This window comes from Pelophylax lessonae (assembly GCF_965119305.1).
Source record: "Pelophylax lessonae genome assembly, chromosome: 7".
NCBI classification, from domain to species: Eukaryota; Metazoa; Chordata; class Amphibia; order Anura; family Ranidae; genus Pelophylax; species Pelophylax lessonae.
In genome coordinates, this window is record NC_138774.1 from 40733679 (window position 1) to 40746719 (window position 13041).

The 13041-nt window shown below is 43.6% G+C and overlaps 2 protein-coding genes across 2 annotated transcripts in view; both read left to right on the forward strand.

The window, feature by feature from the left end:
• LOC309559451 (class I histocompatibility antigen, F10 alpha chain-like) overlaps positions 1-13041 on the forward strand; it is a 751751-nt gene that overhangs the window by 423256 nt on the left and 315454 nt on the right. The gene's annotated exons all lie outside the window — the stretch shown is intronic.
• LOC309559450 (class I histocompatibility antigen, F10 alpha chain-like) overlaps positions 1-13041 on the forward strand; it is a 69858-nt gene that overhangs the window by 34473 nt on the left and 22344 nt on the right. Inside the window, exons 5-6 of the mRNA XM_082262717.1 lie at positions 7035-7133; positions 10481-10513. Of these exons, the coding sequence (XP_082118843.1) occupies positions 7035-7133; positions 10481-10513 (132 nt within the window). The remainder of the gene's footprint in view (positions 1-7034; positions 7134-10480; positions 10514-13041) is intronic.

Here is a 13041-nt window from a genome sequence, read left to right on the forward strand (position 1 = left end):
CGAGCACGGGGCATTGCTGTCTTGGGGTATCTGGACGATCTCCTGATAAGGTCGAATGCCAGCCAGAGCCTGGTGACCGACCTGTCCACCACGGTGCAGTCACTACAAGAGTTCGGGTGGACCATAAACATCCCGAAGTCGACTCTGTGTCCTTCGGTTCGCCTTCCCTATCTGGGGATGATTCTGGGTTCAAGCGAAGGTTTTCCTGCCGGAGGACAAGCTCCGGACACTTCAGGACGAGGTCAGGTCCCTCAGGGACAACCAACACTTGTCTCTCCGGACATGCATGAGATGTCTGGGATTAATGGTCTCGGCCTTCGAGGCGATCCCCTTTGCCCAGTTTCACACGCGGGATCTCCAGGCGGAGATTCTTGCCAAGTGGGATGGGTGACCGCAGTCCCTGGATCTGCGGATTTCATTGGGTCACCACGCCAGAAGGAGTCTTCTGTGGTGGCTCCAGTCCCCGGCGGTGTCAGGGGGGCAAGTCTTTTCGTCCATTGTTATGGACGGTGGTCACCACGGATGCCAGCCTGTCGGGCTGGGGTGGTGTCCTGGGCGTTCTGTCCGCTCAGGGAACTTGGTCGGAGGAGGAATCCTCCCTTCCGATCAACATTCTGGAATTGAGGGCAATAAGGCTTTGCCTTCTGCGCTGGACGGAACGGCTTGGGGGCCGTCCAGTTCGGGTTCAGACGGACAATGTCACCGCGGTGGCTTACATCAACCATCAAGGGGGCACCAGGAGTGCCCGGGCGGCTCGGGAAGTGGCCGACATTCTGTCTTGGGCCGAGACGCACGTCCCGGCGATATCGGCAGTTCACATTCAGGGGGTGGAAAACTGGCAGGCGGACTATTTGAGTCGCCAGACCCTGGACCAGGGGGAATGGTCCCTTCACCCGGATGTCTTCCAGATGTTGTGCGTGAAGTGGGGTTCGCCAGATGTGGACCTGTTCGCGTCTCGTCTAAACAACAAGGTGGAAAGGTTCGTGGCAAGGACGCGCAATCCTCGGGCGGACGCCTCGGACGCGTTGGTGGCGTCCTGGCATCAGTATCGTCTGATGTATGCCTTTCCACCGATTCAGCTGCTGTCCAGGCTCCTTCGCAGGTTGGCCTCGGAACCGCATACGGTGATTCTGGTGGCACTGGACTGGCCTCGCTGGTCTTGGTACGCAGACCTCGTCAATCTGGCAGTCGACACTCCGTGGCGCCTGCCGCTTCGGGAAGACCTTCTGTCTCAAGGGCCGATATTCCATCCTGCTTTACAGTCGCTGGCTTGGCCTGGCTGTTTAAAGCCAGGTCCTGAAGGACAGGGGTCTCTCCCCTGTGGTCATTCCCACTTTGATCAAGGCTAGAAAAGCCTCTTCGGGGAAGATTTACTACCGTACTTGGAAAGCATACTTTGCCTGGTGTGAGTCCAGGGGGTATTCCCCTCACTCATACTCGGTGTCGAGAGTGTTGGCTTTCCTCCAAACTGGAGTGGACCAGCGTTTGGCGCTGACCACGATTAAGGGCCATATTTCTGCGCTGGCCGTTCTTTTTCAGCGCCCTGTGGCGTCAAATTCGTTGATTCGCACCTATGTTCAAGGGGTGCGCCATTTTGCCCCTCCTCGGAGGGAGCCTTTGCCTCCGTGGGACTTGAACCTAGTTCTGTCCGTGTTGCAACATGTTCCCTTTGAAAAGATCAGGGAAATCTCGTTGCCTCTGTTGTCCAAAAAGGTGGCCTTTTTGGTGGCGATCAATTCGGCTCGCAGGGTGTCGGAGCTGGCGGCCTTGTCCTGCAGCTCTCCCTACTTGGTACTTCACAAGGATAAGGTGGTCTTGCGACCTAACCCGTCCTTTCTGCCGAAAGTGATCTCGGATTTTCACCTTAATGAGGAAATTGTCTTGCCTTCGCTCTGCGCGAAGCCAAAACATCCTAAGGAGGTTGCCTTACATTCCTTGGATGTTGTCAGGGCGATCAGGGTTTACCTGTCATCCACTGAATCTTTTCGTAAGTTGGATTCTCTCTTTGTCCTTCCTGAGGGACCTCGGAAGGGCATGGCGGCGTCAGCTGCGACAATCGCCAAATGGATCAGACAAATCATTGAGCAGGCCTATGCTTTGAAGGGGAAGGTTCCACCTTTCCCTGTGAAGGCGCACTCTACCAGATCCTTGAGTACGTCTTGGGCTTTCCGGCATCAGGCTTCTGTGGCCCAGGTGTGTAAGGCGGCGACTTGGTCGTCCGTTCACACCTTCTCAAAGTTTTATAAGGTGGATGTTCAGGCATCGGCCGATGCCTCCTTTGGCTGTAAAGTTCTCAGTGCGGCAGTGCCTTAGGGACCCTTGTTTTTGGGTCCTTGGCTGTTGGGGTGTTTTACCCCTGGGTTACTTGTTTTTCCTGGGTTGTTGCTCCTGTTGAGCACGTTTTTCGGTTGCCCAGTTGGTTCTCTTACTGTGGTAAGGTTCCTTTCTCTGATGTGGGTACTGCGTTGCTTGGTATGCGGCTGCGTCTCCCACCCCTCAGGTCTACACTGCTTTGGGACGTCCCATTGGTGAAGACTTGGGAGTGGGCGGCGACTGTCGGAGGACGTAAGAGAAAACTGAATTTTTGTAAAATCTTACCGTAAAATTCCTTTCTCTGAGTCCTCCGACAGTCGCCGCCCCCTGCCCCTCTTTTGGGGTTTTTGTGTACTCTTCAAAAAAACATGTGTTAATTCTCTCAGAAGTCAGTGAATAAGAAAGGTTCAACACATAAGCAGCGCTAAAGACCCTGTTTAAAAGTCCACATATGTGAATGAGTCAAAAAAGTCCTCAGGAGAGTGAATCCACGGATGAAGATCAAAGGATAACTTCCACCACACCACGTGACCCCCCTAGGTATTGCTCACTCACCAGAAATCATTGTAATAGAGCCTTTGAATATCCACCGATCACACCAAATGCAGACTACTCCACGATCGTTTAGGCACAGAATCTCCCCAATCTGAACACCTTATACCAAGAGATCCACATACTCCAGTGCACCGGCAGTAAATGTAAGCAAGAAAGAGGCTCATAGGGCAGTATATCAACACAGTTTTATTAAAACACCCGCCCCATCCCTCAATCAATGCACTCACAGCAAACAATATATTAAAAGGCTTTTAATATGCTAGAACCATATGCTGATCGAGACCTCACCGCTCCGCTCCCGCTCCTCTGTTATGCTGGATCAGTCACAGATGTCAGCTCACAACGGGCAAGGATATGGGGATGCGGCTCTTACAGCTCTGAATGATGTTGTCGGGGTGTCCGCGTGCTCACGCCCTGACATGTTTCGCCATAACACTGGCTTCTACGGAGGGCGCGAGCACGCTGCAACCCCGCCTCCCTTTATCTCTCTCCTCTCCGAGATGTTAACCCTTTCCGCCGGCATGCTATCATCGCTGACAGTCTGCCTGAAGGGAAGATCAATCTCGGATCATAGGAGTGATGACTGCACAGTACAAAAAGACTCCAATATTGCCGATGTACATATGTGGCTGATGTTTGGCAGCACAATTGCAACAAAAGCGATGTGTTTATAAATTAAATGGGGAGATAACTTATTTAAACAAACTTCGCTGATGTGCTTTACTAAGCCCACCTAGTGGACAACTGTACAGCTCAGAGTAGTCACAAAATCTGTAATATATCAGGGAGATCCCTCCAAATGTGTAAATAATAATATCTACAAATTACTGCCACATATTAAATCGACATGGAGTGGTACAATACCGATGTTACATCAATTGTTTAAACAAAAAACTGGCAACTGTAGCATATGATACATAATGTCAATATATATGTTAAAATAAACATAGGATGTCAGTGTTGAATAAACAGCCCACATAAAATGTAGACCGAATATAAAACAAAATACTACACATCCATAATAAAATGTTGCAATAAATAACAACTAAAACCTGTTAAAATTCAACTGATGTAATTACACATCCAGAATTACAAATAAAAAGTATCAAACTGCTGAAAGGTTGCTAAAAGATTAGACGCACAAGGATAAAATAAACTTATATAAACCTCAGTATAAAATCCGAGACACAATCTTGGCATCAATACAGGCTTGACGTCAAAAATCGTTAATAAAACAATTAACATCTAATTCGACGTTCAAGCCATTTGGTGTTAAAGAATTTGTCAAATAAATCCAGTGGGTCTCACGCTGGGAAAGAACCCTAACCAAATTTGCTCCTCTCCACACTGGATCTATTTTATCTATACCCCAGAATTTAAGTCCTGAGGTCTCTGTTATGTTTCAATCTAAAATGCAAAGAAACATTGTGGTATTTAAAACCTTTCACTATATTTGCAAGATGTTCAGAGACCCTTTTGGACAGTGTCCGTTTGGTGCGGCCTATATAAATCAGCCCACACGGGCACTCCAGACAATAAACTACATGTGTAGATTGGCATGAGATAAACTTCTTTATCTCAAATGTCCTACCATTCCCACTCGAGACAAAAGAAGTTTTGGCTCTTTGTATTTCTTTTACCTGCCTACAACATGTACATCTGCGGCATGAATAAAAACCAACTTTGTCCCAAAATAATTTCGGTCTGATCGGGGGATCTAAGACTTTTTTAATCACCTGATCTCCGAATGAAGGACATTTTCTGTATATAAATAATGGTTCAGGTGGGAGTACTGGACCTAAAATTTTGTCCATACGGAGCAACCTCCAATGTTTATGGAAAATATCCTCCACTTCCTTATACTGCTCATTAAATTGTGTAATGAAGCCCCATTCATGTTTGGTGTCCACAGGAGCATTCCTATCACGTAAACATATCTCTTGGGACATAAGACCCACCTCATGAATAGTTTCATCTAATTTGGAACCATCATAGCCTTTCTCCTTGAACCTATTCCTAATAATCTGAGCCTGCATGAAGTAATCAGAGTCCTTGGTACAGTTCCTCCTGATTCGGAGGAACTGACCCCTAGGGATATTTCGTAGCCACCGTGGATGATGTCCACTGAATATTGGCAAATAGCCATTCCGATCAGTGGGCTTGAAATACGCCCTAGTGAACAAATGGCCGTCTTGGATCGCTACTTCAACATCCAAATAATGCACTCTTTCTTTACTCCAAGAGCATTCAAGCTTGATGTTATTAGCATTCTGATTTAGATGTTCTGTAAAAGCTATCAAAGATGGTTCCGACCCGCTCCAGATAAAGAACAGGTCATCTATGTAGCGCCGATAGACGACCAGCTCTTTTCTCTGTGTGGAATAGATATACCTGTCCTCCCACTCACTCATAAAGAGGTTCGCTAGGCTCGGGGCGAACTTGGCGCCCATAGCAACACCCTTTTTCTGAATATAGAATTGACTTCTGTACCAGAAATAATTATGGGACAAACAATAGTCCAGCACCCGGCCTAGAAACCTCTTTTGGGAGTCAGGTATATCGTCCCTTTGAGACATGGCCCAATTTAGGGCCAATAATGCGTCATCATGTTGAATTATCGTATAGAGTGACGCCACGTCTGCTGTAACCAGATATACCTCTTCGGATTCAGACAATGTCACATTATTCAGAGCCTGCAGGAAATCTTTGGTATTCCTCAAGTAAGAGCGAGTGTGAATTACACTGTCCTGCAAGAAAGTATCCAAGTATTCCCCCACTCTGGATGTGACAGAGTTGATACTATTGACAATTGGCCTAGCGGGAGGAGCATTAACATCCTTATGAATTTTAGGAAGTGTATAAATGGTCGGTATGCGGCTATAGCTAGGCATTAAATACCTTTTCTCCTTCTTGGTTAGGATTCTTCTATAGAAGCCATACTCTACAAGTTCATCCAATTCTTTCCTAAACTTTTTAGTTGGATTTCCATCTAATAAACAGTAAGTTGATGTGTCTGCTAACATTGATGACAACTGGTCATCATAATAGACTTTATCCATAATCACTACGCCTCCGCCTTTATCGGCGGGGCGTATGACCACATTCTTTCTTTTCTCCAGAGCTTCTAAACCCTCTTGAACATGTTTAGGATTAACGTCCCTTTTAGGTTTGATAGACTCGAGATCTTTGATGACCAATTGTTTGAACATTTCTACACATTGATTTGATGGTTGAGGGGGATTGAACAATGACTTATTCCTCAATCCGCTCTCAACACCTACGGTGTCTTTGTGTACTCTTACTGCTATGCTACCAAACTGAGTTGGGAATGCTGGTGCAGGGAGGTATTGACTAAGGGGACAGCCCCTAGGGGTGTGTCTATGCTAAAAGCTTTTGTTATTAACAAATCTTGTGCCTAGCTACTCCTGCGGAGCAAAGGTCAATACCCATTGGTGAAGACTTGGGAGTGGGCGGCGACTGTCGGAGGACTCAGCGAAAGGAATTTTACGGTAAGATTTTACAAAAATTCAGTTTTCTCTTATGTGTGTACACTCCGTCTATACACATCACACAGCGCTGTATAGGAGGGTATTGGGAAATTTCTGTCTTTTCTTCACTCATTTCATGACAGCTTCAGTTTTCTATATTTTTAATAAACTTGAATTGAAACCCCCCATAATAATTCAGCCTGTAATTTGTATTTATTAGTTTCTTAACCCAGTTTTACATTTTACATACAGTTTTATATAGTGCAGGAATAATTCATTTTAAGGTGGCCAACACTTTTCATAATTTTGAAAAATCAATAATTTATATCGGGGGTTGCCAAACTTTCTAAATATAGTGCCAGTTTACTGTCTATCAGACTTTAGGGGGGCCGGACTGTGGCCATTAGGAGTAAAAATTGTCCTGGCATCAGTGAGAGTAAACAGTGCACCTTTGGTATTAGGGAGAGGAATATAGCCCTGCCATTGGAAGGAATAGTGCCCCATCATTGGTATTAGTGGGAGGAATTGTGCCCCATTGTTGGTGTCAGTGGGAGGAAAAGTGCCCCAAGGGCCAGATAAAGGCAAGCAAGGGGCCACAGTTTGGAGACCACTGATTTATATACAAGAATCCCAAATCTCTATAATATCTCATCTTCTCTTTATATTTATCTCTGTCAGATCCACCAGGCAATGGCCTCTCACTCGGAGTGATCATTGGAGCTGTTATTGGAATCCTTGTTCTTCTTGCTGTAATTATCGCAGTTGTTGTTTGGATAAGTAAGTATAAGGATTAGTGAATAATCATTTTTATCTGCTCACTCACAATAGATTTTATTTATTTTTTTAACAGGTAAATTTTTTATTTAGTTTCATAATAACATACAATATACTCTCAGCATTCACCATACAGTTAGTACTTTCCAGATTAATTAGAATTGCAATTACATTATATCGTTCAATCAAACAGTCTTACTTTGAAAGACAAGGATCCCATACATATCACAATAAGTGCCAAGGGGTGTAGCCTCATTTTTCATATCATCTCCCCTAACATGTGTACATTTTATATAAAGAACCATTCATACCTTAAAGTAGTTGTAAACCCCAGTCATGGAATTTGAGCAAAGCACATATATCTGCAGTGTTTACTTATCTCTTTCCAAAGCTCTAATGCCCCATACACACGTGCAGATTATCTGCAGACTTTTGTCTGCAGACTTACCTTTTCTATGTAGTGCAAGGGCCTGCCGGATTGCATACAAATTGAAAATGTTTTGGTTTGACCTCATATTATATGGTTTTGAAAGAATGGTAATTGAAGAAGCTGAAGTTAGAAGCTGATTGGATTTGGTTATTATGCACAGCTGCACCAGATTCTGGGTGCAGCAATTTTAGTAAATCCCACATTGGCTGTCAGTCTGTAATATGCTTTATACAGTTTGTGTGTAAATTCAGGACTTGTGGCTGCCCATAGACATGAGATGACAAAAGGGAGATCTGGCTGGTTTTAAGATACGATTGTATGTATGTATGTGGACAATTAGTGACAGTTTCAACTGAGAAGCCTCAGCGGGTACAGCAAACCTGATGTTCGCTGTCACCCGCCGGTTGCTTGGCACAGAGGCAGAACGGCAGTCTGCCAATGTAAACAAGGCAGATAACCGTTCTGTCAGTAGGGAAGGCATGGACATGGATCCATGTCTTCCCCTAGTAAAAGCACCTCCCACACAGTACACAAACACTGGCTAGGCACACAGTTAACCTTTTGTTCGCCCCTGATGTTAACACCTTTCCAGCCCATGTCATTAGTACAGTGACAGTGCATATTTTTAGCACTGATCACTGTATTAGAGTCACTGGTTCCCAAAAAAGTGCCAGTCAGTGTCTGATTTGTCCACCGCAATATTGCAGTCCCGCTATAAATTGCCGATCACCGCCATTACTAGTAAACAATAAACAGAAATTCCATAAATATATCCCATAGTTTGTAGACGCAAATCAATCAATATACACTTATTGGGATTTTTTTACTGTAAACAACATGTAGCAGAATACATATTGGCCTAAAATGATGAAGAAATTATATTTTTATATTTTTTTAGTGGATATGTTTTATAGCAGAAAGTATAAATTATATATATTTTTTTCCAAAATTGTCTGCCTTTTTTTGTTTATAGCGCAAAAAAAAAAAAAAAAAAGCTCTATTTGTGGGGAAAAAGGACAGGAATTTTATTTGGGTACAGCGTCGCATGATTTCACCATTGTTAAGGTATCACAGCGCCGTATCTCAAAAAATGTCCTGGTCATGAAGGGGGGTAAATCTTCCAGAGCTGAAGTGATTAATTTAATAAGCTGTTAGAAGCTGATTGGCTACCATTCACAGCTGCACTAAATTATGCATTTTCCGGGTTTAGTAAATCAACCCCTAAGCTGGCTGTATTTTATTAGGTTAGTGAAGCACTAAGCAGTAAAGCAAGGATAAGGATGTCACCCCTGGAGATGTCAGTAATGGAAGCTCCCATATCCCATCCTGAAATGTTCCCATTAAATCCAGGAACCAGTAACTATTTTTTTGAAGTAAACCTTATTAAATTGGTTCTTAGTTTATAGTACAGGATCCTTTAGGTCTTTGCACCATTTGAATATCATTAGAGCTCTTTAGTCTCCTAAGACTTGTAGCGCCCTGTCACAGCAGATTCTGTAGTCATGCCCCGCCCACTGCCTTCCCATCCCATGCCTTCTTATTGGCCAGTGAGGCAGCTAATAAAATTGGTGGCCAACACAAAGGCATGAGAGATAGGAAAAAGAAAGCCAGAATGTGACTATGAAAGCTTCATTAAGGCCAGGTTCACACTTAATACGGATGCGGCTCACAGCAGGGGTCCGGTGCGTCCCTGTTCTCCAATTCAGGAATGAATCAGGCCTGAATTTTTTCCTGAATTCAGACCTGAAATGGAGCCAAAGACACACAGGACTCCTGTGCAATCCGCTCCGCAGCCGCCCTGGAGATGTGAGAATCGGCTCCATTGGGAGTCAGGCACACTCTCCTGTCATGTGAATTGGATGTGAGGAAACCTTCTTTCAATTCACACCAGTGTGATCCCAGTCTTACTGGTTATATAAGGCCTTCTATATACTTGGGGCCAGCAGGCAGTAATACCAGGCTGTTGAGCAGTGGTTTTACCACTCCTTGGCCGCCCCTTTATTATAACACAATGGCTGGAGGGGGGTGTGCACATGCGGCAGCCACAGTGCTTTGCATCATGGGCATAGCAAAACAACATCCCTCCTCACAACAGATTGAAGGTAATGACACAACCCTGCAGCTCTGATTCTATATCTGAGATCTGAAGGTCCAGCATTGGAGTGTCAAAACTATAGCGATAGCTGTACTCCCAGTGCTCAGTATAAACTGTATATTGTAAATAAAAGAGAGAAGTCCATGAGGTGGCATTCACCTTGTTGGACTTGGCCCTTAATAAGCCAGCAGCTTTTTAAAACTGCTGAAATCCCTGAATTTCTTCAGTAAACAAACCTGAGGACACGTGTCTTCCTCGGCAACAAGAGAAAACAGCCAGAAAATGAAGCCACTTTTTTGGAGCATTGCTTAATCCACTCCTGGGATTTCTGCAGTTATGTCCAAAGCATTACAATTATTAAGGCTCTTTTCACACTTGTGCGATTTGTCCTGCGACTTGGGACTGCAATATCACATGACGTGTCGTTCTCCATGATTTCCAATGAGTACCGTACATATCTGTGCGACTTCAAGTCACAATGACTTCAAAGTAGTCCCTGCACTACTTTGGTCTGACTTTGATGCGTGTTGAGGTCCAAAGACATTGCTTTAAGTCCAGTCAAAAGCGTGGCAAAATTGCACAACTTTTAGGTCGCAAAAGTGTGAAAGAGGCCTAAAGCCCAACCATCATATAGCAGAGCAAAGCAGGAAGCAGAGCCTGAATATCTAATGGACACATATGGCTGCCCCCATGTACAAAATTAACACAGCAATGATAATTGTGCTTTTCAACTATTGTATATTGTCTGGTAGAAATTATTTAAAATGCATTTTATGGGTTGCAGTTCTATTTTTTGGTTCCTAACTCCATGTCTTCATATTTCAGAGAAGAACAAGGCTGGCTACAAAAGCACCAACAGTGAGTAATGTTTGCTGTATTCCTCTGTGTAGTATTTTATATTATTATGATTTGTAGAATGTAATCTTTATATAGAATTTTATAAGGATCCTCTAAGCCTGATACACAATTTATTCCAGACTGCAATGATAACCTCCTCATTATTGTTATTAGTGATTTCCATACACTCTAATGTCGCACAAAGTACAGAAAGAAGGGAAAAGACAATAGATCCTGTGTGCTGTACTGTATGACTAAGAAAATACGTTTTTCTTCCTGTAAAATCAGTTTCTGGGAGTACAGTACCGGACACAGGCCCCTCCCCCTGTTCTTCTCATATCCCTATTGCTTGCTACAAAACTGAGGCCAGCTGGTAGTGAGCGGGGTTATATAGGGGATCCAATAACAATCCCCTGCACATAAGTGTCATAGTCCAACAGGAAAAGTCTCTTATAGTAGATATGGATAATCCCCTTGGAGCCTTGCTGCCCTCTAGGACTGGGGTTGTCCTCAGAGTCTCTGTGGTAATAGATGATAACAGAGGGTGCACTGGCCTAGTGCATTATCCAACACCATTTATATTAACAGTAAGACCAAATAAATATCTACTCACACACATATGTGGTTAAAACACCCATCAGGCTACTGATCATGGCTCCACTCTCCCAGGCTGGCCAAAGACTCGCTCTCTGAGGGGACCTCACCAGGGTCCCTGCTGGCTTTCGCATTTCAAAGCGAAGTCCTCCTTCATCAGAGCCAAAAACCTGGTTTTGGCTCTGATGAAGGACATACCTTCGAAACGCATCGGGGCTGCTCTATGCAAAACTACTGCACAGAGCAGGTAAGAATACCGTGTGGTGTTTTTTAAAAATGGAAAAAAGCCTTTAATATCACTTTAAACAAAAAAAAAAAAACACATGCGCTGTTAGAAATAAATATATTTGAGAAATTATGATTATTATTATTATTATTATACAGGATTTATATAGCGCCAACAGTTTGCGCAGCGCTTTACAATATGAGGGAAGAAAATACAGTTACAATACAATTCAATACCGGAGGAATTAGAGGGCTCTGCTCGTTAGAGCTTACAATCTAGAAATCATTTCAATCCTGCTCCTTCAAATTTTCTCATCACTGCAGTTGAAAACAAACATTGATTTTTTCCTTACTAACAATTAGAAAATCAAATGAACATTCTTAAAATGAAACATTTTTAATGATTGGTCTACTATTGTATACCCAGCACCAGTTCAAATCCTGTTTCATCATTGCATGTGTGTTTATTTTTGTTGGATTATTTTGTGGATGAGTAGTCAGGGGTAATATGTATTCCTTACTCATTCACATAGGGGAAGGGCTGGATTTCTGGGGCCCTCTTTTACATAGGGTTCCCCTTTTAAATTTCATTTTTAGGTATTGTACACTATTTTTTTAGAGACCACACACCGCTCCAGGTGAAAATGCCTTCAAAAATCCTCACAGTAACAGCACAGGTACAGGGTGCAGGCTCAATGTGCAAGCCATGTAGAACAAAAAAGTATGTCTGGACAGCCGCACTCCAATGCAAATAGTTATAAATGCGTTTCACACTACTAACAGTGCTTAATCAAAGCTGTGATTCAGCACTGTTAGTTTGAAACGCGTCAGCTCTCTTTGATCCGTACCTTCTGTATGCTGTGGTATTATTATCCTCTTTTCAATAAATATTTGTATTGGAGCGCAACTGTCCAGACATACTTTTTTGTTCTATACAATTTTTTTGTTTTGCCTTGGTCCCCCTTCAAATCTATAATATGATATCCTTATCAAGGACAATGATCTGCTCTTGGATTTTTGGGGATCCCTGTGCCATTTCTTACCAAGAAAAGCTGGCAGGGGAATGTCATTTTGGAGCAAATGTTTTCTTTTTTATAAAACCTGATGTTTGCTTATGTATATAAGACATCTTCCACACATAATATTTAACTCTTTCACTGCCACTGACATATGGCATACATTGGCCCCAGCGGGGGTTTTATCCCACCCAGAATGTGTGTGTGTAAATCCAACATGTCAACTGTCGGCTGTCAAGTGGAAGTGGAAGATGGAAGTGATCGGGTAGCTTTTCAGCTGCCCAATCACTTATACGAATCCTGGCAACAGTCAACCCCCTCGCATATGTCCCTGCCAGGTTTGCTAGATTTTCCACACTCCCATTGGTGGACCTGGGACTGCCCCCCCCCCCCCCCGCTGATTTTTTAACCCCCATCCCCACATACACGCACATAATATAAACACACGCATCGAGTGCGCCTATGCATGAAAATGTCAACTGCACTACACATTCTATATAATGCCATCTATGATGGAGTGAGAGCAATAATTCTAGGCCCAATATTCATAGTTCACTCTCAACTGAAGACCTGTAGGAGCTTTTAGGGCATCAACTATAGAAAAATTCAGGGTACCAAAGTTTGTTGCCATTTCAGGGGTGCACACAATATTATGACTTGGCATGTCTGATATCTATTTACTTGATCCAACCTCATATTTGAAATTTTATCAAA